The following is a 23309-nucleotide window of genomic DNA, read 5'->3' as shown; positions in this document are numbered from 1 at the left end:
TCACGAAAGTAAAACGTTTTTCGTCTCAAAACAGTACGTGTTCAAAAGAGTGATATATTTGCATCACAAAACCGTTGTCAAATAAAAAGTCAGACCTCGAAATCGCTTGGTGCTATTTTCTCTCCCTTCTTATCACTGCGCGCTGCCGGCTTCATCCAGCTGCGGCTCCAGCTTCAAGGATAAGCTGGAGCCGCATAAGTAGGAGTCCCGGCGGGTGGTTTGTATTCGATTTGTTTATATCCCGACCTTGTCAGCTGTCAGATTTATGTTCATGGACCCGGTAAGCTGGTAAATAATATTTATTTATTTTTTCTTTACCAAATTCTAACAGAAAACGAGAGCGCCCGAAAGGGAAAACTGAGCCGAGCTGCCTCACGGCTGTAATGCAAATTGCTTTCCTCCTCAGTATACAAGTGCGCTTCCATGGCAGGGAAAAAGAAACTACCACTGCTGCCTATGTAGTGCCCTATTTATACAAATAGGAGTCATTCAGGATTCAGCCATGTTTTTGCTCCGTGTCATGCTGTCAGGGGTAAGGTCAGTGTGTTTGCACGACACTATCGATGGGGATGCCATACAGATTCATGTCAAAAATCCCGAACTATCCCTTTAACTGCCAACTGGCTCTCTCTCCTTTTTTCCCCTCAATTTGAATACATTTTTCATAATCTCATCCAGGGGCGCAGCACCAAATTCTGGGCCCTATGCACAAGCAGTCGCCATGCCCCCCCCCCAAAAAAAAAAACAACACAACTCAGCAGTTAACAATGCTGAAAGTATCTAACAAGGGCATACTACCAGTCCAGTCAGTTATGTAGCAACACATTAATCTAACAACTCTTAAATGAATAAAAAAATAATAATAATCACACAATACTTCACTGAATCTTTGTTTTATTTGCAGAATGATTAAAAGTTCTCATCTCATCTCATTATCTCTAGCCGCTTTATCCTGTTCTTCATGGTCGCAGGCAAGCTGGAGCCTATCCCAGCTGACTACGGGCGAAAGGCGGGGTACACCCTGGACAAGTCGCCAAGTCATCACAGGGCTGACACATAGACACAGACAACCATTCACACTCACATTCACACCTACGGTCAATTTAGAGTCACCAGTTAACCTAACCTGCATGTTTTTGGACTGTGGGGGAAACTGGAGCACCCGGAGGAAACCCACACGGACACGGGGAGAACATGCAAACTCCGCACAGAAAGGCCCTCGCCGGCCACGGGGCTCGAACCCGGACCTTCTTTCTGTGAGGCGACAGCGCTAACCACTACACCACCGTGCCGCCTGATTAAAAGTTGTAACAGTAAATGCCACAAAAGGTCTACTACTACTACTACTACTCTCTTCATCCCTTTCACTTTTCTCAGAAGCTTCTCTGCTTTCACTTCCTTCACTTGCATCATCCTCTATCACATCTTCTCTATCCACCTGGACAGATCCCTCTACAAGCATGAAGCATATGATATTAGCAGGCAATGTAGCCTAACTGATGTGATTGAACATGCTTAATATTTTGTGTAAAACTTCCTCAGAACACATAGAAAACTATGTGGCATTTTATTTTTCTTATGGATGTGACAAAAATGTAAACTTTTAGTCTCTTATTCTAATTAGGCTATAGCCAAACATAGGCTTCAGTAAAACACAGAGCATGACTTTAGTGTTGCTTAACACATTACAGTAAAAATAGCTAAAGTTATGCGCTTTCATTTTAAACTAAAGGCTCACCTTGTCTCAAATTCCCCCGTATCCCTGGTGCAAATCCTACACAGGATCCTGTAGGATCTTGTAAGATCCTGTAGGATCTTGGACAAGATCCTTTAGGATTATATTTCAGATCCTGTACAAGATCCTGGTTAGGATCCTGGTAAGATCCTGGTAGGATCCTGGCCAGGATTTGCACCAGGGATGAGAGGATGAGGGGTCTGTTGCTGCATCCCCCTCTGTGACAGTCTCTGAAACTGACTGCCATGCGTTTCACAAGTTAGCTTTGCTACTAATTTGACAGCCTACCCTGGCGACTTGTCCAGGGTGTACCCCGCCTTTCGCCCGTAGTCAGCTGGGATAGGCTCCAGCTTGCCTGTGACCCTGTAGAACAGGATAAAGCGGCTAGAGATAATGAGATGAGATTAGTATACTATTGCAATGCAAACAAAAAAGGCATCATGTTATTTCTAATTTTGTGTTGTGCAGTTTTTAGCACTGACAATCGCGGTGGTATTGAAGCATTTATAACCGCGGGTGTTCATTTAATGTAGGCTATTTGCTTTGACATTTGGGCTCGCCTTTCTTGGGAAAGAAGTTTGTGAGCAGTTGCTCTCCCTCATTTCTTTTCTTGTCTCTTTCCTGCCTTTTCGTTTCTGAAAACCGGATTTTGTTTTCTTGTGCATCATCTTCCATCGCACAGATAGCCTACAACACGCATGCGCTGCTTCAGCAGAATGAACGCTACGTTAAATGCGCCGAGTTAAAAAAGCCCGGTGAAAGCGGACTAAACCATTTCGTTCAGGGGCGCTGTCCCCAGACACTATATGTAGGCTAGGATGCACAATTCAATCCATTAATCTCATCTCATCTCATCTCATTATCTCTAGCCGCTTTATCCTGTTCTTCATGGTCGCAGGCAAGCTGGAGCCTATCCCAGCTGACTACAGGCGAAAGGCGGGGTACACCCTGGACAAGTCGCCAAGTCATCACAGGGCTGACACATAGACACAGACAACCATTCACACTCACATTCACACCTACGGTCAATTTAGAGTCACCAGTTAACCTAACCTGCATGTCTTTGGACTCTGGGGGAAACCGGAGCACCCGGAGGAAACCCACGCGGACACAGGGAGAACATGCAAACTCCACACAGAAAGGCCCTCGTCGGCCACGGGGCTCGAACCCGGACCTTCTTGCTGTGAGGCGACAGCGCTAACCACTACACCACCGTGCCGCATTTTTCATAATAATAAGAGAATTTTCTTATGATTTATGATGTTCTATCTGATCATTTATGATGTAATATCTCATCTCATTATTAGAACTTGCTGAAGTATGAAAGTTTCTCATAAATCTGACTTGGTATCTCATAATGAGAAGAGGTTATAATTTTGAGAAAATGTTCTCATTATTAGGGCGGCACGGTGGTGTAGTGGTTAGCACTGTCGCCTTACAGCAAGAAGGTTCTGGGTTCAAGCCCAGTGGCTGACGGGGGCCTTTTTGTGTGGAGTTTGCATGTTCTTCAAGTGTCTGTGTGGGTTTCCTCCGGGAGCTCCGGTTTCCCCTACAGTCCAAAGACATGCAGGTTAGGCTAATTGGTGGCTCTAAATTGACCGTAGGTGTGAATGTGAGTGTGAATGGTTGTTTGTCTCTCTGTGTCAGCCCTGTGATGATCTGGCAGCTTGTCCAGGGTGTACCCCGCCTCTCGCCCGTAGTCAGCTGGGATAGGCTCCAGCTTGCCTGCGACCCTGCATAGGATAAGCGGTTATGGATAATGGATGGATGGCTCTCATTATTATGAAATACTAAGTCATTATTATGGCATGGTATCTCATAACTGTGTTGCATTTCTCATTATCGACGCACTATGTGATTTTTTGGAGGTGGTGGAAACTGGATTCCATAATATTAACCAGTGATTTTTTTTTTCTTTGCCTAGCTGTGGCTGAGATAGATCCATCTAATTAACAAACCAACATTAATTTGCATTATTTAAAAAAATATATAAAATAAGCAAGGCTCTCAATTTGCTTTGACAATTACAGAATGCATTCCTGCTTTTAATGTTATTGTGCCTGTAGTGTCTGTGCTTAAAGGAACAGTCCACCGTATTTCCATAATGAAATATGCTCTTATCTGAATTGAGACGAGCTGCTCCGTACCTCTCCGAGCTTTGCGCAACCTCCCAGTCAGTCAGACGCAGTCAGACGCGCTGTCACTCCTGTTAGCAATGTAGCTAGGCTCAGTATGGCCAACGGTATTTTTTGGGGCTGTAGTTAGATGCGACCAAACTCTTCCGCGTTTTTCCTGTTTACATAGGTTTATATGACCAGTGATATGAAACAAGTTCAGTTACACAAATTAAAACGTGGCGATTTTCTATGCTATGGAAAGTCCGCACTATAATGACAGGCGTACTAACACCTTCTGCGCACTTCGGCAGCGCATTGATACGGAGCTCAGATATCAATGCGCTGTCGAAGCGCGCAGAAGGTGTTAGTACGCCTGTCATTATAGTACGGACTTTCCATAGCATAGAAAATCGCTACGTTTCAATTTGTGTAACTGAACTTGTTTCATATCACTGGTCATATAAACCTATGTAAACAGGAAAAACGCGGAAGAGTTTGGTCGCATCTAACTACAGCCCCAAAAAATACCGTTGGCCATGCTGAGCCTAGCTACATTGCTAACAGGAGTGACAGCGCGTCTGACTGCGTCTGACTGACTGGGAGGTCGCGCAAAGCTCGGAGCGGTACGGAGCAGCTCGTCTCAATTCAGATAAGAGCATATTTCATTATGGAAATACGGTGGACTGTTCCTTTAAGATTTTTCATTTATTCTCATGCTTGCTCTCCTCTTCACGCTTTCTCCTATCCCTCTTAACCATATAGTCCCCCTTTTTACATGAATGTTATTATTAATAACAATAAATAAAGTAATATTATTGCTCCTGAAGTTTTCTCAGGTTGACTGGTTAGGCCAGATGAATATGCAGTACAACACAAACTAAAAAGCTGTACCGTGTAAGCCATGATTCAAATTCTCACTAATAACTGTATGGCTAAACACCTAATGTCTTGACTTGATCTGAAACTGTAGCTTTTCCAGTTTGTTCACAGAAGCCAGTTTGTCTCATACACCTGCTGACTTTTGCATGTGTAAATGTATTACAGTATCCCAACCTGTCCGTGCTGGCCTGTCATCTAACTACCTTTAGGCACTTGTTAGTCAAGTGTGTTTTTTTTTTTTTTAACCCAGAATTGAGTGAAATGGAGAATAAAATGGGCAAAATATAATTTTATTAGGTGAAAAATTTACAAATCAACATGGTGCTAGACATATGTCCTGTGTATTTAATTCAATTTGATTTGTATAGCACTTTTAACAGTAGACATTGTAAGCAGACTTACAGAAATATGGATATAGATTTAGATCCATAATGAACCAGGGGACAAATATACTGAGACACGATGCAGAAGAAACCTTAAAGTGCATATCCTGGACCAATTTTGTTTGTTTTATATGAAAGTATGTCCCTTTATACACTCTTCCAGAAGGGTAATTTTGCACAAGGCCATCTGTCTACAGCAGAAAAAAATAAAATAACAAAACACATCTGGAAAAATCCCAAGGGAGTCTGGAGCCAGATTCGTGACGTTACCTGCGGAAGCCCCAGCAGGCTGCGAGAGCTTGCATGGTTTCAGTGCACAGCCTGTGTAGACCAAGCGCTCCCATTTCTCACTCATTGTCCGGTCTTTTGGAAAACGATGAGTACTAATCCCATCAAGATTGGTGTTGCTACACCCTCCTACGATACATCTGTTAACATTTTAATAATTACGCAATAACGTTGAAGAAATTTGCAGAAAACCACCAGGTCGTTTTCTCATAAACAAACCAGCACTGACGTAGGATTCAGAAGGAGGCGTCCCGCACGCGACGTCACGAAAATCAATGTTTCCCGGGAAATCCAAATGCCAAGTTTTTTCAGAGGCGGACCAATTCGCCTCAAATGGCTTGATTTCAACTGAATTTTTCTGGTATTGTGCAAGGTAAAAAAAATTGTGCAAAATGTGACCGATATTTGACCAAAGTTTAATATAAAATAGGAGAATTACATTGATCTTGCTCCTGAATTTACCCGTGATATGCACTTTAAAATGGTCTGGATACAAAAGGAAACCCATCCGCTTCTGGGTGACACCAGATAGTGAGATTATAAATCGTTTCTCTACAACTGTGTACTGTAAAGTAAAAAAAGAACAATGTGTTGAAAGGATGTTCAGTATGAGTATATTATGAAGGAGTCCTGGGATGAATACAGGAAAGTCTTCTTAATTGTAGGAGCAGTTCTTGGGTACAAATCCACAGTATCTAGTTATGATTATCCATTGAAGTAAGCAGGTCTAAACTAATTTGTTGTTGAAATCTGGTTTGGTATGTGACATAATGGTCATTTGTTTTGTTTCTTTTTTTTTTTTTTGTCCCTACAGCCCACCACAAAGTTGTTCATTGATGGGAAGTTTGTTGAATCTAAGAGTTCAGAATGGTTAGACATTCACAATCCTGTGAGTACACACAGTAAAACGTCTCTCTATATTCCAGTTAAATTTTTCCAGATACAGATGAGGCTGCACAATAATTATACAATAAGCTACTCCTCTCTCCTGGTATACAACTGTAAGAATAATTGTTAAAATGGTAATACACAAAATGTCATTGCTCAAAGTGGAGATTGGTATAAATCGGAGAGAAATTTTTACCTTAAGTCTACTTTACAAGGTTACAAGGTCTTTGCTCCATGTAAGCAAGAGCACATACTTCCCACTTTCTAGATAAGGTTTGATATGTTTAACAGGCATTAACTTTATGTAATTTGCTTGGTCTAGTGTTACTCAAGTTTTTCTGACTGTAACCTTGTTCATGGTCATGTTCAGCTCTCATCATATTTTAGGGTCATGATACAGTATGTCCAGAATCCAAATTTACATTTGCCATTTCTGGTCTCTTTGGTGCAAAATAAATCACAGCTAAGATTAAGATGCACTGTATGGCCAAAAATTTGTGGATTACACACCAGGCCTTATCGTGCGACATCAGTGCCTGACCTCACTAATGCCCTTGTGCTTGAATGGGCAAATTCCCAGAGCCATGTTCAAGAATCTAGTGGAAAACCTTCTCAGAAGACTGGAGGTTGTTATAACAGCAGAGTGGACTGTCTGGAATGCGATGTTCAGAAGGCACTTATGGGTGTGATGGTCAGGTGTCCACAAACCTTTGGCCATGTAGTCGCTGTGTGATAGTTTTGTGGGCCGATAGAACTGAGAAATGCTTGTTCTGAGATTTATATACCCAGGTTAGTAGACTTTTGGGGGTGGGGTGGGGGGTTCTATGTATGATTGACAGGCCCTGTATCTGAAATCACTCACTACTCACTCCTATAGTGGACTATATAGTGAGTTTGCCATTTTGTAGTGCTGTCTTAGGGTGCTTTCACACCAACAGCAGTTGGTGCACACTAAACAGTCCATTCGAACCAAAAGCTCTTAGTTCGGTTCGTTTTCGTTGGTGTGAAAGCATCAATCGTACTCGGGTGCGCACTAAATCAAGCGGCCCGAGACCTCCAAAAAGGGGTGGTCTCGGTCCGCTTGATTCCGCACCAAATGTCGACCTCTGGTGCGGTCCCTCTGGTGAGAACGCGAACCTGGACCAACTCAGGAGTTTCAATTAAATTGACATTACAACAGTGCAGATGTTTCAGCTGTGTCAGGGTGCAGGCACTTACAAATGCAAACACAGGGGAGAGCAGGCTAACAGACTATAGCCTACCTTGTGGGTCTCTGGAAAGGTGCTTGTCTCATCATCAGCAGGACAGCATTGGTGAAAATAGCGCGTCTCCTCTGCCTGAAACGACGTGCTATACGCCTTCGGCGAATCCAGTATATCCGAAGATTGTTCTCCAACTGCAGCCGCGACTCATTCCGGAACTGGATATTTTGCCAGAAATGGGTAATGTTGACGATATAAAAAGCAAGGACCAGCGCAAGAAACAGTGTGCGAACGTGTCGCTCCATTGTGAAAGTCCAAATTGGCGCTTATTTCCACCGGAAGATGACGAAACGTCATTCAGACCAATTTGGTTCGTTTGCATGTGTGAACGCGGACCACACGCAGTCTGTATGCTACAATGTAACAATTTTACTGCCTGGTGCGGACCAAATAATCGAACTAGCGGTGTGAAAGCGCCCTTAATGTATAGTAAGAATTATTACACCCTATATAATGTACTCAAAGTATCTCACAATGCATCATGCAAAGTAGTGTACAACTGATGGTCACTAACCAAGCAGTATATACCATCATGCATTGCAGCCATGCTGAATGAAAAAAAGTGTGTTGGGTGAATGGACGGAGGAAGAAGCACATTATAAACGGACATTCAAGTACAATTAAAAATGGTAAGATAATAAAAAATAAGCTAAAATGGAATAAGACAGATAAGATACAAGAATAAAAGTAAAATACAGAGCAAGGAATTAATCAAAAGCCTCAAATTTGATTTAATAAAAGGCAGCAGCAAAGACGAAAGTATTCAGCCTTGATTTAAAAGAACGGAAAGATGCAGGTACTTTGTATTGATTAATGTGAGAAATACGCTCAGTATAAAATGCATTTATCACAAAAATACATGCATGTATTTATTATTTTGGAAACCCACCAGCCGACTGATCTGGCATGTTTTAATTGTGCGACAGTAATGACGTAAATAACAGCGCAACGGAGTAGTGTCCGAAAGCGTTTTTTCATTTTACCAATGAGCTCACTATATAGTAATTCCCTATATAGTGAGTAGGGAGTAGTGAACGAGTGAGTGATTTCGGACACAGAGAGACTGTTTGAGTGATGCTTTATATTTTAGGTTTTATATGTAGTGGCTCTTTGTGTCTGTGTACTTAAGTTCAGTGATCATTCATAGACAGATTTCTCTATGCGAGCAAAGTATATTTTAACTTCCTCAGTTGTTTACATATATATGCTATGTAGAATTTTGTTTGCATTGTGTGACAAATTCTTGAAGTTTTGGTGGCTCGATCTTCCAGGACCCACCCTGGAAGTGTAGATCATGAATGATTTTGCACCTCACTACTGTAGTTGCAAGTTATATTTCTCACCTCTGCTCAGGCTACCAATGAGGTGATCGGCCGGGTCCCGAAAGCCACGCAGGAGGAGATGTTGGCTGCTGTGGACTCGTGCTCGCGGGCCTATCACTCTTGGTCTGAAACTTCCATTTTGACTCGTCAGCAGGTTTTCCTCCGATACCAGCAACTCATTAAAGACAACATTGTAAGTTGTCTTGACGTGTGGTGCTGCAGACCTCAACAATACATCTGATTAGTATTTATTGCAGACCTGCTTGAGAGTTTCTGATCTTGGGCAGTTGAATTCTCGCTTAAACAGGAATGTACACTACCGTTCAAAAGTTTGGGGTCACTTTGCAATTTCTTTATTTTTGAAAGAAAAGCACTGTTCTTTTCAATGACGATCACTTTAAACTAATCAGAAATCCACTCTATACATTGCTATTGTGGTAAATGACTATTCTAGTTGCAAATGTCTGGTTTTTGGTGCAATATCTCCATAGGTGTATAGAGGCCCATTTCCAGCAACTATCACTCCAGTGTTCTAATCAGGGCTTTGAACCGGTTCAAGGAACGAAAACGAAAACCGGGAACTTTTTCTATTTCACATGGAACAGAAACGAAACCAGAAACTTTATTATTTTTTATGTTCCGGAACAGAAATGCTTATTAAAAATAATGGTAACCGGTTAATACCGGTTTTTATTTCGTTCCTCAAAGTTTCCGTAGCCTACAAATAAAAAAGTCATTCTTCTCCTGCGCAAGTTTCTATGACCCGCTGGGGTTCACTTCCTGTGTGACGTTCGCTGACTGAATGGAGAGAGCGGGAAGGTGGACTACTATCACGTCTCCACGTGATAAGTGAATAAGTGCATTACTGAGTGTCTGAGCAAAGAAGAGCCTGAATGTTGCAACCTCCCTATTGGCTGTTTGTAAAAATGTATCAATTGTTGCCCTTCCCACGGGAATCATCGCGGGCTCGAGAGACGAGACCTGACGAGTTAGTTCATTGGTAGCAGAACAAAATGTCTGGACACAAATCGGGTTTTCAGAAAAGGAAAGAAAATAAACGGAGGGTCAAAAATACAAAAAAGGAGGCAGAAAATGCAAAACGAGTTTTAAGGTAGGACAAATGGTTACTTTTTAAGGCAGCCCGCTGTGGCTGCAGGCCTTCAGTTGTGTCATTGAATGGTTACTTTTCTGAGGCAGCCCGCCGTGGCTGCCTGCAGGCTTATTTATTATAGCCCATTTAGTTAAAATAGTTGATATAAAATGTTTATAGTTATGTGATGGTTGTCCTGATTTAGACTGGTTTTTTTTTTGGGGGGGGGGTTGCGTGATGTTGCACCCGGGTCCAGATTAGGGCAGAACCGGCCCTGGCTACATTTCAGGTGTAGTTTGTTTTATGTATGTATGTACTTGCATAGATGTGTACTTGGTCTTCCAATATGGCGCCTAACAAAATCTCGTGGCGCGGTGACGTCATGCAGTAGCCCTCTATAGGGCCTGACTAGCCTTTGGTAACACACTAAATGAATTATCTTTCATTTTTGGCACTTTTTCTGTTTGTGTAGATGGGAAGACATACTGAGAATCCAAATCGCCAACATTTGAAATAATAATTGTTTTGAATTATTTCTTGTCTTATTTAATGAAGGTTGTAATAGAATTAGCCTACATTTGGCTTAAGCTGGATGAGACAGAGACGTAATTTTATAGCCATTTGTTAAACAGCTGACAGGGAACGTAATTAACCGTTCCGGGAACGAAATTTTTTTGTTCTAACCGGTTTGGGAACGTCTATTTAATGGTGGAACCCAAAACCGGAAACGTTAAAATTCCGTTTCTGTTCGGAACGAACCAATAGGAAAAAAATTCTGGTTCAAAGCCCTGGTTCTAATGGTACAATGTGTTTGCTCATTGCCTCAGAAGGCTAATGGATGATTAGAAAACCCTTGTACAATCATGTTAGCACAGCTGAAAACAGTTGAGCTCTTTAGAGAAGCTATAAAACTGACCTTCCTTTGAGCAGATTGAGTTTCTGGAGCATCACGTATGTGGGGTCGATTAAATGCTCAAAATGGCCAGAAAAATATCTTGACTATATTTTCTATTCATTTTACAACTTATGGTGGTAAATAAAAGTGTGACTTTTCATGGAAAACACAAAATTGTCTGGGTGACCCCAAACTTTTGAACGGTAGTGTATGACATGTTTGTGCTACTGTTGCAGAAAGAGCTGGCTAAGCTGATCACTCTGGAGCAGGGGAAAACGTTGGCGGATGCTGAGGGAGATGTGTTCAGAGGATTACGTAAGTCTCATGGATCATCTTTCAAAAGACCAGCCATTGAAACCAGGAGGAAAACTCACTGAGAAGAGATACTTTTATCCATGCCATTGTGTATGATTGATGAATCTGGGTTTCAAAGGATATAGTGTTGATGATGGCCTTTGAATATTTCTGAAAGTGTCAATATTTTAAAGAAAATTTGTGCTTTTAGGCACCTACATGCTGAGTCTGGGTTGGTAATTTCTCCTCTACATCTCATTTTCCAGAGGTGGTAGAACACACATGTAGCATCACTTCCCTGATGCTAGGGGAGACCCTGCCCTCCATTACTAAAGACATGGATACCTACACATACCGGCTGCCCCTTGGTGTCTGTGCTGGCATTGCTCCCTTCAACTTTCCTGCCATGATCCCACTCTGGATGTTCCCTATGGGCATGGTATGTGGGAACACGTACCTAATGAAGCCCTCAGAGCGTGTGCCCGGATGTACAATGATGCTGGCCAAGCTGTTGCAGGATGCTGGCGCTCCAGATGGCGTACTCAATGTCATCCACGGCCAGCATGATGGTATGAGATTTTGCTGGAGCAATGGATTGTTTCTTTTGTGAGGGTTCTGACCTGAAAACTACACTATTACATGTACTGTATAGATTTCAGGGGTGGTAGAATGGTTTAGCAGTTTGGATTAAAAAGCCATAAAAATGATAAATTACAATTTAGGGTTTGGTTAACCCTTATAAGTTATGTTTATTCCACTCTGCTTAATACTAGATGTTTTTAAAATGCCGAATACCTAATTACTGAAAATCTGTGTATGCATGGTAATGGAAGTATGCTTTCAGAGGGTAATATTAGTAATGAATCTTTATGCACTAATCAAAAGGTTTGTGTGCAGATAGACTGTGTGTTGTATAATTGGAGTCCATGTAAGAAGCCTTTTTACCTTCTGTCTGTTTTTGTCTGTTTTTGCAGCTGTGAACTTCATCTGTGATAATCCTGCTATAAAAGCTATCAGCTTTGTGGGCTCCAACCAGGCAGGAGAGTACATCTATGAGAGAGGCTCTAAAAATGGCAAGAGAGTGCAGTCCAACATGGTTAGTCCTACAGAACCTACAAATGTTCCACAGGAGAATGTACAGTATGTAGCATTTAAGAAGGTCCTGAAATGAAGCAGAAATACAGTTGCCTATCCAGCTTAAAGTGTACTCTGACTGATAATTATCAAAAAATTTAGCCTGTTTGTCTTGGATCCATCCTTAACATCTGTAGCTTTGTTGTAGCATTTGTTATTTTCAATACCTTGCTATAGTGATTATGGGAGCAAAAAAAACCCAGCCAAACTCATCTCATCTCATTATCTCTAGCCGCTTTATCCTTCTACAGGGTCGCAGGCAAGCTGGAGCCTATCCCAGCTGACTACGGGCGAAAGGTGGGGTACACCCTGGACAAGTCGCCAGGTCATCACAGGGCTGACACATAGACACAGACAACCATTCACACTCACATTCACACCTACGGTCAATTTAGAGTCACCAGTTAACCTAACCTGCATGTCTTTGGACTGTGGGGGAAACCGGAGCACCCGGAGGAAACCCACGCGGACACGGGGAGAACATGCAAACTCCACACAGAAAGGCCCTCGCCGGCCCCGGGGCTCGAACCCAGGACCTTCTTGCTGTGAGGCGACAGCGCTAACCACTACACCACCGTGCTGCCACCAGCCAAACTTTTATACGTTTTCAGTGATCAGACCAAATTTAAATACGATTCACCTGGCCTGGCAGAAAAGACAAGTTTTTGAGGCATGAGGTGAATGACCGTTGACCTCTGACTTTACAAGCCCCACTCTTTTGAGCCAGTAAAAACCAAAAGGCTTTTTGTAATGCACTGTAGTCTCTGTAGACAGGATGAAACGGAGGAGCTGTTCATTAAGTAACTCACACTACACCTTCGCTTCAATTTTCTTTCTGTTGCTTGGTGCACGTCTGGAGGGAAAGAACAGATGAATGCTAGGATTTTTATGACAGCGTTCTGTTTTTTCCTCTGCCTGCTAGAATTTTCTTGTTAGCAGTGTTAGCACCCCTGCATTCTTGTGGAGCACTGGCACACATCCCCAACAACTTGGCATGCAGTCCATGAATGAGACAGGCGTCCATACAGCTCCGACTACTGAATTCCTGTCATTTATAGAAGTGTTTAGCAACTCTAGTCATGGAGTACCTCCACAAATTATTTATGCCCCCTCCTCCCCCCAACACCATTCAGTGCAAACAATTGCAGTTGGTTAATAACTTGAATCAGGTGAGTTGGAAGTAGGGAAAACGCCAAAATGTAGAGCTCAAGGACTGAGAAATAGAAACGTATAGGATTCCCAATACTAGCAAGCGCTATGCATCATGTTCATCTTACAGTTTCTGGCCAGTGGGTGGCAGCATTAGATATGAAATGGATCTTCAAGTTTGTACCCAGACAAAGAATGCCTCAGTCAAGCCTGATCCAATAATTTCGACCTGGTTTTAACTTTAACGGTTAGTGTTGATTAGGAATGAATAGAGTGAAGTTTCATGCAAGTAATTTTAATTTCAATACTGCAGAAATCAACAGTCTCAAAAATTATGGAAAACAATGCATTGATCATGTTTTCGGGTTTTAGTTTAATTTCTCTTTCTTAGTTGGACTGCCATGTAAAGACGATATAAATTAAATCAGCCATTTAAGAATTGAGTAGAAATAAATGGTTTGAATGACATAAAAGCGATTTTAATCCAGAACCTGAAAATACCATGTCCCATTGTATACATAATTTCATTGTCGATTGGTTTTGTGAACACGTGTACTGTACACACTCAGGCACTACTCAGCAAGAATCTCGCACAACTTTAAATCAATAAATCTCCATTACAGAACACAGGGGGAGCAAGTCAGCTTGTTATCCACAGGATAGCTGCAATAAAGCTTTTTTTGGTTTAAACTTCCAGTAAATAAAGAGAAGTTGTTTGTTTAACCATAATTGTACATGGAGTATGAAAGATGAACACATCTGGATATGGCTTGAAAGTACAAGAATTTATTCATGCGTCTGCATGCTATTTATGTTTCCTGAGATTCTACTTTGAGAGGAATTGCAGAACTGATATCCTTTATGTCCTGTGCTTATGACCAGGGGGCAAAGAACCATGGTGTGGTAATGCCAGATGCTAATAAAGAAAACACTCTGAACCAGTTGGTGGGTGCTGCATTTGGAGCAGCTGGCCAAAGATGCATGGCACTTTCCACTGCCATCCTGGTGGGAGAAGCTCGCGACTGGCTGCCTGAACTGGTAGAGCGTGCCAAGAACCTGCGTGTCAATGCAGGTACACAAATGTTAGATTTGATAAGACAGAAAGCTATAATGCTCAGTAGGGAAGTAACTGAATACGAATACTTTTTTTTTTTGAATGAACAGATAATATGATCTAAACAGATGTGAAAGAGGTACACTAGTTATTGTATATTTGGTACACTGTTGGTACAGTAGACATTGTATGGGGAAGCCATGGCCTCATGGTTAGAGAAGCAGCTTTGGGACCAAAAAGTCGCTGGTTTGATTCCCTGGACCAGCAGGAATGGCTAAAGTGCCCTTGAGTAAGGCACCTAACCCCCAACTGCTCCCCAGGTTGCTCTGGGTATGTTGCATGTTGTTCTGGATAAGAGCGTCTGCTAAATGCCATTAATGTCATGTAATTTGTTTATTTATTCACTTGAACCCACTTCAGGTTTAAATCCAGTTACAGGTGTGGATATTTGGTGAACAATACAGATACAGGTTGTGGTTTTATTGAACACCAAATGCTCAGTTTGCCATCTTAATCAGTCTAGTTGTTTTTTTACGCTCTTCTCTATAACTCGTATTTCGTTTAGCTGCTCTGTCCTTCGTTGCCCTCTTCTCTATGTCATCTCTTCATGGTATGGGTTTTATCCCTCTCAGTGCATTCCAGTAGACCACCCAAGCCTTCATGACCGCACCTCTCCCAGCTGCACATTCAGTACAGCCAAAGCAGAGAAGCATATGTTTCTTGCTCACACCGCAAACTTGAAACGCTCTTTGTGGTATGGACACATGAAAGTAACACAAGCAGTCCAAATTAAAAGATGAAATATAAAAAATGAAATATGGTTTATCCAAAAACATTGTACTGCAATGCGGTAGCCCAACTAAAATCCAGAAGCAGCTTTTGGAGTGAGCGCCTTGGTGCATTAAACAATGTGTGTGGGACAGGAATAGATAAAATTTTAATATTTTACGAGTTAAAGGTAGCCCTGCGATGATTGATTGATTGATTGATTGATTGATTTGGCGACTTGTCCAAGGTGTACCCCACCTCTCGCCCATAGTCAGCTGGGATAGGCTCCAGTTTGCCCACAACCCTGCACAGGATAAGTGGTGATGGATGGATGGATGGATGGATGAATGAAATAGTTAAAGCTAGACTGCCTTTCAGATTTTTCAAGTTTAGTTCATAAAAAGAATTTTCCCTGTTGCCCAATTATTTTTGTTTAGTGGGCCGAAAGCTACTGAATTCGAATCACAGACTTCCAATTTTATTAGTTTTTTTTTTTTTTTAATAGATCAATTAATGAATTTAAGGCCACATGGCCCTAAATTCTTGGCTATTTTTTTCCTGCTTCATCATGACCCAATTCAAGACACTACGTCATGCATCACGTGGTGGGCTTTCCCTGTTCGCACAAGGCATTATGGGATACAAATTTGAAACAGGAGAGGAAAATGGAGGATGCGAATGAAACGTGAAAAAACAACTACAGTAACGGAAAGCGAGAAGAAATATGTTATTTACCAGCTGGGAGGTCCGTATCATGAAATACCGCGACTGAGGTCTTGAAAGTACTGACTAAGGCCCTCTGGGCTGAGGTCAGTATTCAAGGCCGAGGTCACGGTATTTCATCATATGGACCGACTTTAAGCTGGCAAATAATATTTATTTTTTTCTTTACCAAATTCTAACAGAAAACGAGAGCGCCTGAAAGGGAAAACCGAGCCGAGCCGCCATTTTGAATCCTCATTCACGGCTGTCATGCAAATTGCTTCCTCTTCGGTATACAAGTGCACTTCCATGGCAGGGAAAAAAACCTACATTTTGCCGCCTACGTAGTCCCCTATTTATACAAAATTGAGTCATTCAGGATTCAGCCATGTTTTTGCTCTGCGTTAGCAACAGTTACAGGTTTTTAGCTTTCTCCTGAAATGTTTTCTTTTATTTCTTCTTCCTCAGGGTAGTAAAACTCACTTTCGCTGTGAAGACTGTCGTTATCACTATCCATGATGTAAAATTAATGCTATTCTCCTGAGAAATGCGAAAATAAATGTTGACAAAAATTGCTACTATGTTTGTTGTTGCTGTGAATGAGCAAGTCGCCAGAGGTCTGTATCTGGGGTCCGTATCGTAGGATACGGACCCAATCGGAGCGCAGGATTTGATGGAAACCGGACCGCGAAAAAAAAAGACGTTATGTTGCAAAGGAAAGGAAATGCAGGACCAAACTAATAAATATCGGCGGTCAGTGAGCACCTCGGTGTGATCAGCTGTTCGTTTAGCGACAAAATGTTGTAACTGTCAGTGCACGGTCAAGGTAAACCTGTAGATGACAGTAGCGCAACACTGTGGATGCCAGCTGCTGTAAAGCCCAAAAGAAGGTGGTAAATCTGTGCATGAGCACACGGACTTCCTCTGTCTGCCTGACTGTGCGAAGCAAGCAATTTCATGCACTTTATTTGCTAGGGAATCCCCTCAAATTAAATAACTTCCCAGCCACAGAATGGTCTGGGGTGTTTTTTGAGATTACACAAACATACATATATCACAATGACCAAAGTTCAGAGGGAACTAAATTTCACCGATTTTATTAAATCAGAACACGGGCAATTGCTCTAAGACAACGAGGGAGGCTCAGCCTCCTCTAAAAATGCCCTTATAACTTTAATGTGTGCGTGAGTTTTTCCCCCTCGTAACAGCGCGATGCAGCGCAGCCTCAGTGGGCTTCAATGGCATTTGGTAGCTCTGCGCTTTTCAATCTCAAAATGCAAGATGATTATTGGACAAATACTGCGAAAACGCCCGCCCACGGAGTCCCACGGACTCCCAGCCTCAGTGGGCTTCAACGGCATTTGGGAGCTATGCGCTTTTCAATCTCAAAATGCAAGACGGTTATTGGACAAATACTGCGAAAATGCCCGCCTACGGACTCCGAGCCTCACATGGGAGGGACATGGCAGTTTCCACGAGGAGACTGGTGATTGGTGAAAGCGGCCGGATATTTTCTTTGATTGACAGCTCGTTTCAACTATAGACAGGCAGCGGTGAATTTCAGTTCAGTCCCATGCGGATTCACGAGTGCTGCGGTGTATTGTAAGAGATCAGCTTACATTTCGATTTCATTCATTACATACGGTTTCTACCAGCTTTTTTAGTTTGTATATATTTTCATTGTAAATAAAGTGTAAATATAGTGTTGTCAAGTTTGCTATCTTAGTTCCAGAAATTTCGTTTATTTGAGTGACTGAACTTGAACTTGAGGGGGCTAGTCAGCTAGCAAGAAAGCTGCGCACGGATGCCAAGCATTGCTGATTTAATTTTGGCGAAGCCATTTGCCAGTCTTCCTTTCGAGGAAAAAATTAAAGAGCAGGGTAGACCAACGCCTCAAATTGACTTGGTGAAAAAGGTCGGGAATAATACTCGTTCCTTTCAGCTCTCCTGGTACGAGAAAGTGAATTGGCTAATAGCAAGTGACCCACATCAACAACAGTAAATAGGCTACTTTAGTAATATGTCATGGATGGACCAAAAATATAGAATCTATTAAAAATGTTTATGCTGAGTATATTATATTGGAATATATATTTTTCTGGATATGAATTAAACATAGCTACAATTTGGAAAACATTTTTAAACAAAAACACAGCCGAGAATATTTCACACTACAGACCTGGATTAAAAGTGAAGGGTTATCAAAATTGTCAATAAAACATTTCTCAGTCAAAATAAGTAAAATATAGGGAAAGTGTCATTGAATGAAATGTGTGCACCCAGCTCTACTGCTGAGGTTCCTGACAAAGAGCTGCTTTCAATAATGATCAATTTTTAAACAACATGCCACAATTTTAAAATATAAAATGTTAAAATATACCCCCCCCAACACCACCATCATGTATGGACCCTTTTCAGTCACGTGACCTTCGTAAACGCGACCGCCATTTTGGACATGTAGTGGACTTCGGCTCAAATTGGTTTGAATGCGAGGAAGGCGACAAACATAAAAGAAAAAGGAGCGAGATGCAGAAAACTGTATTTACTAGTTTACTGTAATTATGATCTGGCAGCTATTTACACCGGATCCAGTGTAAATAGCTGCCGGAGCCAAGGTCCGGCCGGGCCGCGAGCGAGCGCGCGCCGGCTCCGCGGCCGCCGGCTCCGGCCGGGCCGTGAGCGAGCGCGCTCCGGAACCTCGGACGTTGGCTCCGGCGGCTATTTACACTGGATCCGGTGTAAATAGCTGCCAGATCATAATTACAGTAAACTAGAATGGAATGTTAACAGCAATGTAATGCCTTTTCTGGCTAATTTTATTCGTCTTACCTCCAACAAAGTGGTCACTACACAAGCGTTGGTATGCCGCTATCCGTCTTCTCCGTCGGTCAGCATCTACCGGGATCCGATAAAATGATAACCCTTGCCTTGTTTGTTGATGGTTACTACATCCAGGTGCACAACAATATAGTGGCATGATGGAAGTCTTGCTGAAAATAAACACTTTCTTTGTTGCCGTTCCTCAATGCTGGCTGTGGTAAACTACTGGTAGTACACGTCCAAAATGGTGGTCGCGTTTGTCGTGACGTCATGTGAAAAGGGTCCATATTGGACAGTAGGCTAATGGGCCAAAAGAACCTGTTATTTCACAGTTTGTGACCCTGCGAACAATCAGCCAGATCAGAGGCAAGAGTATGGGCAAAATTGATGTTTTTTCTTTTAAAATCTGGAAATATCGTAACCGACCAGCCTCCCCTGTTTGAAAGACTACCAGCCGCCACTGAATCAGAAGGCCGTATAGCTTTAACATTGCAAAAGAAAATAACCAGCGTGAAATGCCTACATCAGAGATTGTCCAAGATCAGTGTGCATCACTCGGCCTATTCATCTCTTAAGGTCATTTGAAGACTTTGACTTTTTTAAAATTCATTCATACTGTATTCTGGTGCTAGGTGACCAGCCAGGTGCTGATCTTGGGCCCCTGATCACCCCTCAGGCCAGGGACCGTGTGAACAGGCTAATCCAGACTGGAGTGGATGAGGGTGCGTCACTGTTGCTTGATGGCAGGAATGTGCAAGTTAAGGGCTTCGAGAATGGCAACTTTGTGGGACCCACCATCATCAGTAATGTCACGGTGAGTCGTTTATGGATGGCTATGAAAATCACTAGCTACGGAGCTAGCTGGTAAACTGGCATTGATTTCCAATCACTTTTTATTTTCCCCTTTTTTACCTCCAGCCTATTATGCAGTGCTATAAGGAAGAGATATTTGGCCCTGTCTTGGTGGTCTTAGAAGTTGACACCTTGGATGAAGCCATCAACATCATCAATAAGAATCCGTATGGAAATGGAACTGCCATTTTTACCTCCAGTGGTGCTGTAGCTCGCAAATACACCCATGAGGTGGACGTTGGCCAGGTGAGGAATTTTTAACCTTGCAGCTGAGAATTAACTGGAAGTCATATCTTTTTTCTTTTTTTTTTTTGCATCTTGTAGGATACATGCTCAATCACAGTGTATGTGCATAGAGTAAGGAAAGGTTTGTGAAATTGTCATGATTTTAGTATTTTAGATTAGTTATGTGCAGTACAGTACATGGACTCGTAGCATGCCTGAGAAAGACGAACATTCTGAGTGAAGCGTTTCAGGCACTCTCCAAGAGTCAATATTAGAACATGATGTAAATGTAATTTGTAAAAGCCGTTTGGCGCCTATCCTCTAACCCATAGAAAGCCAGCCAGTGTCAAGCTGTCCACGTTCTGTCCTCAGCTGCCATATCTGACACACAAACGTTCTTAACAAAAAACAAACAAAAAAAGCACCACATTTTTCCAAAGCAGGGATTACCTTGTTTGCCTTGACTAAAAACCCTTACTGCCACCTCACAACATGCAGCCTCCAAATAGCTCACAGCAAATATGTGCTGTTTAATCAAAACACCGTGCGACTCAGAAATATTATGCAGGTGGTGATTTTCTGAAACTGCATCCAAAAGGGATTCCATACAACCTGTTCATCTGGTGGTTATGTTAAAATGGCACACCTTTTCCCTGTTTGTTTGTGGTTCACAGGTGTGTCATGTTTGCGATTCACATGGCAAACGCAGCCATGAGATGAGTTGGCCTCCAAAACCTTGATGCACAAGACATCCCTGCTATACTCTCCTTTCTTTTCATCTTCCCTCAGTCTGTCTCAATCAGTCCCCCACCTTGACTGCTTCCACTGCCTTTCTTTGACATTTCAAGAAACTGTGCCAATTTCCAGGATTCCCCCACCCCCAACAAAATGTTTTGTTTCGTTACCCTCTGCATACGTTGCTTTTCTCAGCGGGGACACAAAAAATGATTGTAGCTTTCGGCTTTGTGTAGTTCTGTCACTGAATGAACTGGTTGTTCAGCACTTTCCATACACAGCAGACAAGGCTCAGCAGCAATATATTTAGTTTTATGTCCTGAATGTTAAAACAAAGTTTCCACTTTAAGTAAATTTGAGGTTTAACTCTAAGTACTGACTACCCTGGTTTTCTAGCAAACAAGTGGGAAAAGGAGAAGCAACAGAAAAAGGTGTTGCACATATAGGTGCTGTTGCTATTTTATTGGCTTTGACCAGATTCTCTTATCTTGGGTAGGTTGGTTGCGTGAACATGCTGATAGTGCAGCTGTTTTGGTGCTAAACTTTGGGTTTTAACAGCCCGTCTCTGGGCTGGCACAATTCTGTGTAACATATAGCTGTGGGAGAGGGAGACATGTTTGCATTTGCCTTGTTCCCTTAACTGGCATTAGGGTGTGAGTGTCTGAGACGAGGGAGATGGTGAGGGAGCAGGGGCAGCCTCGGGGCATCTAGAGGGGACACATGATGTCTGACTTTCACTGCTGTTTTTCATGCGTGTTTTTCCTTTTCCAGATTGGCGTGAATGTACCAATTCCTGTTCCCCTACCCATGTTCTCCTTCACTGGATCTAGGGCCTCTTTTAGGGGTGATACCAACTTCTATGGCAAACAAGTAAGTCCATCTGTGATGATGCCAGTTAGTAATACTTTAACAGATGGTAGTAGCAGCAAAATTCACAGTGTAGAAACTAGTGTACATTTAAGACTACACAAACTGAGGCATTTTATTTTAAACCCCTTCCAGCAGCATATCATTTTAAAGTAAGACTCTCGAATTTTTCAACCTAATTTAATCAAACAGTAGGAAACTCCTTTTAACCTTTTATCCCTTTGCAGAATGACTTTAGAAAAATGCAAGATATGACCCACAATTTTAACTGTGATTCTGAGCATTTTGTTTGTCATTGCAGGGCATCCAGTTCTACACACAGATCAAAACTATTACTTCACAGTGGAAGGCAGAGGATGCTACAGTAAAATCTCCAGCAGTTACCATGCCAACCATGGGACGCTAAGTTGTAATAGACCACCCAAATACTGACCTCCCCCCAAAGCCCTGAAGTATAGAACATACTGTACAGATGGGTAGAAAGTGACATGGTTTTTTTACTAGTATAGAAATATAAAACAGTAATCAGTGACGAATGTTCCACTAGACTATGTAACTTTCTGACCTTATTACACTATGCTTAAAACTGCAACGTTTTCCACATGTTAATGCCAACAGCTATTAAAGGTATTTGTCCACTATAATTTAATTTTAATTTTTTTTTCCCCACTGAAGCCTACAGAGATTTTCAAAAACTAAAGCAACAAACTGTGGCTAGGCAAAGCATTAATCCTTTTCAGTTTTATCATCTCAATCCTCCCACATTACCTTATCTCAGTGTAGCACAACTAATCTATTACTTGCAATAAACATGCAATGATTCTGTTCTATGTTTTTTAAAATGTCTGTTTCAAATGCAAGCTTTAAAAGATACTATACCAGATCGTGGAGTACTTTATTTTGGTGGGTGGAAAGGTAGGGTGAGTGGCTTGGGTGTTTCTCATCTCATTATCTCTAGCCGCTTTATCCTGTTCTACAGGGTCGCAGGCAAACTGGAGCCTATCCCAGCTGACTACGGGTGAAAGGCGGGGTACACCCTGGACAAGTCACCAGGTTATCACAGGGCTGATACATAGACACGGACAACCATTCACACTCACATTCACACCTACGGTCAATTTAGAGTCACCAGTTAACCTAACCTGCATGTCTTTGGACTGTGGGGGAAACCGGAGCACCCGGAGGAAACCCACGCGGACACCAGGAGAACATGCAAACTCCGCACAGAAAGGCCCTCGCCGGCCACGGGGCTCGAACCCGGACCTTCTTGCTGTGAGGTGACGGCGCTAACCACTACACCACCGTGCTGCCCCGTGTTTTGTTTTTTTTTTAAATTATTTTAGCATAAAGACTGTGCTTGGAAGAAAGCAATGTCACTTTCATGTAATTCATTACGTTACAGGCATTTAGCAGATGCTCTTATCCAGAGTGATGTACAACAAACCCAGAGCAGCTGGGGGTTAGGTGCCTTGCTCAAGGGCACTTCAGCTATTCCTGCTGATCCAGGGAATCAAACTGGCAACCTTTTGGTCCCAAAGGTGCTTCTCTAACCATTCACACACAGAACCTTTTAGATAACACTTCATTTCACATGGTTTAGAAATACTGCCTCTTTCTATAGCAAAGATGCACTTCTATTCTACTTTTCAGGAAAAAAAAAAAGACAAGCTAATGCATGCATTAGGAAGGTTGATTTGTATTTGGTCACATGAGTATGAGATATCGTGGTAATGTGAGCCAGGTTCAGGTGCTTGGTAGTTATGGCAAGCCGCTGGGGTTAGAAGTCCTGTTGGATACGGATGTTGGATGCTTGGGTTATAAAGGTCATAGGAGCTGCTTCTTCTCTGGCT

General features: G+C 42.2%; 2 protein-coding genes across 3 annotated transcripts in view; one reads left to right on the top strand and one right to left on the bottom strand.

Moving 5' to 3' along the window:
• aldh6a1 (aldehyde dehydrogenase 6 family, member A1) overlaps nt 1–22103 on the top strand; it is a 24519-nt gene extending 2416 nt beyond the window's left edge. Inside the window, exons 3-12 of the mRNA XM_060934254.1 lie at nt 6217–6291; nt 8906–9067; nt 11096–11174; nt 11420–11722; nt 12128–12249; nt 14319–14508; nt 19413–19594; nt 19699–19878; nt 21364–21462; nt 21761–22103. Coding sequence (XP_060790237.1) covers nt 6217–6291; nt 8906–9067; nt 11096–11174; nt 11420–11722; nt 12128–12249; nt 14319–14508; nt 19413–19594; nt 19699–19878; nt 21364–21462; nt 21761–21865 — 1497 coding nt within the window. The 3' untranslated portion in view covers nt 21866–22103. The remainder of the gene's footprint in view (nt 1–6216; nt 6292–8905; nt 9068–11095; nt 11175–11419; nt 11723–12127; nt 12250–14318; nt 14509–19412; nt 19595–19698; nt 19879–21363; nt 21463–21760) is intronic.
• The window catches only part of LOC132894436 (basal body-orientation factor 1-like), a 52604-nt gene continuing 50990 nt past the window's right edge, over nt 21696–23309 (bottom strand). For both annotated transcript variants that reach the window (XM_060934252.1, XM_060934253.1), the window contains exon 13: nt 21696–23309. In XM_060934252.1, the coding sequence (XP_060790235.1) occupies nt 23237–23309 (73 nt within the window). In that variant the 3' untranslated portion in view covers nt 21696–23236.

Source organism: Neoarius graeffei, chromosome 11 (assembly GCF_027579695.1).
Source record: "Neoarius graeffei isolate fNeoGra1 chromosome 11, fNeoGra1.pri, whole genome shotgun sequence".
NCBI lineage: Eukaryota > Metazoa > Chordata > Actinopteri > Siluriformes > Ariidae > Neoarius > Neoarius graeffei.
This window is presented reverse-complemented; position numbering and strand designations above follow the sequence as displayed.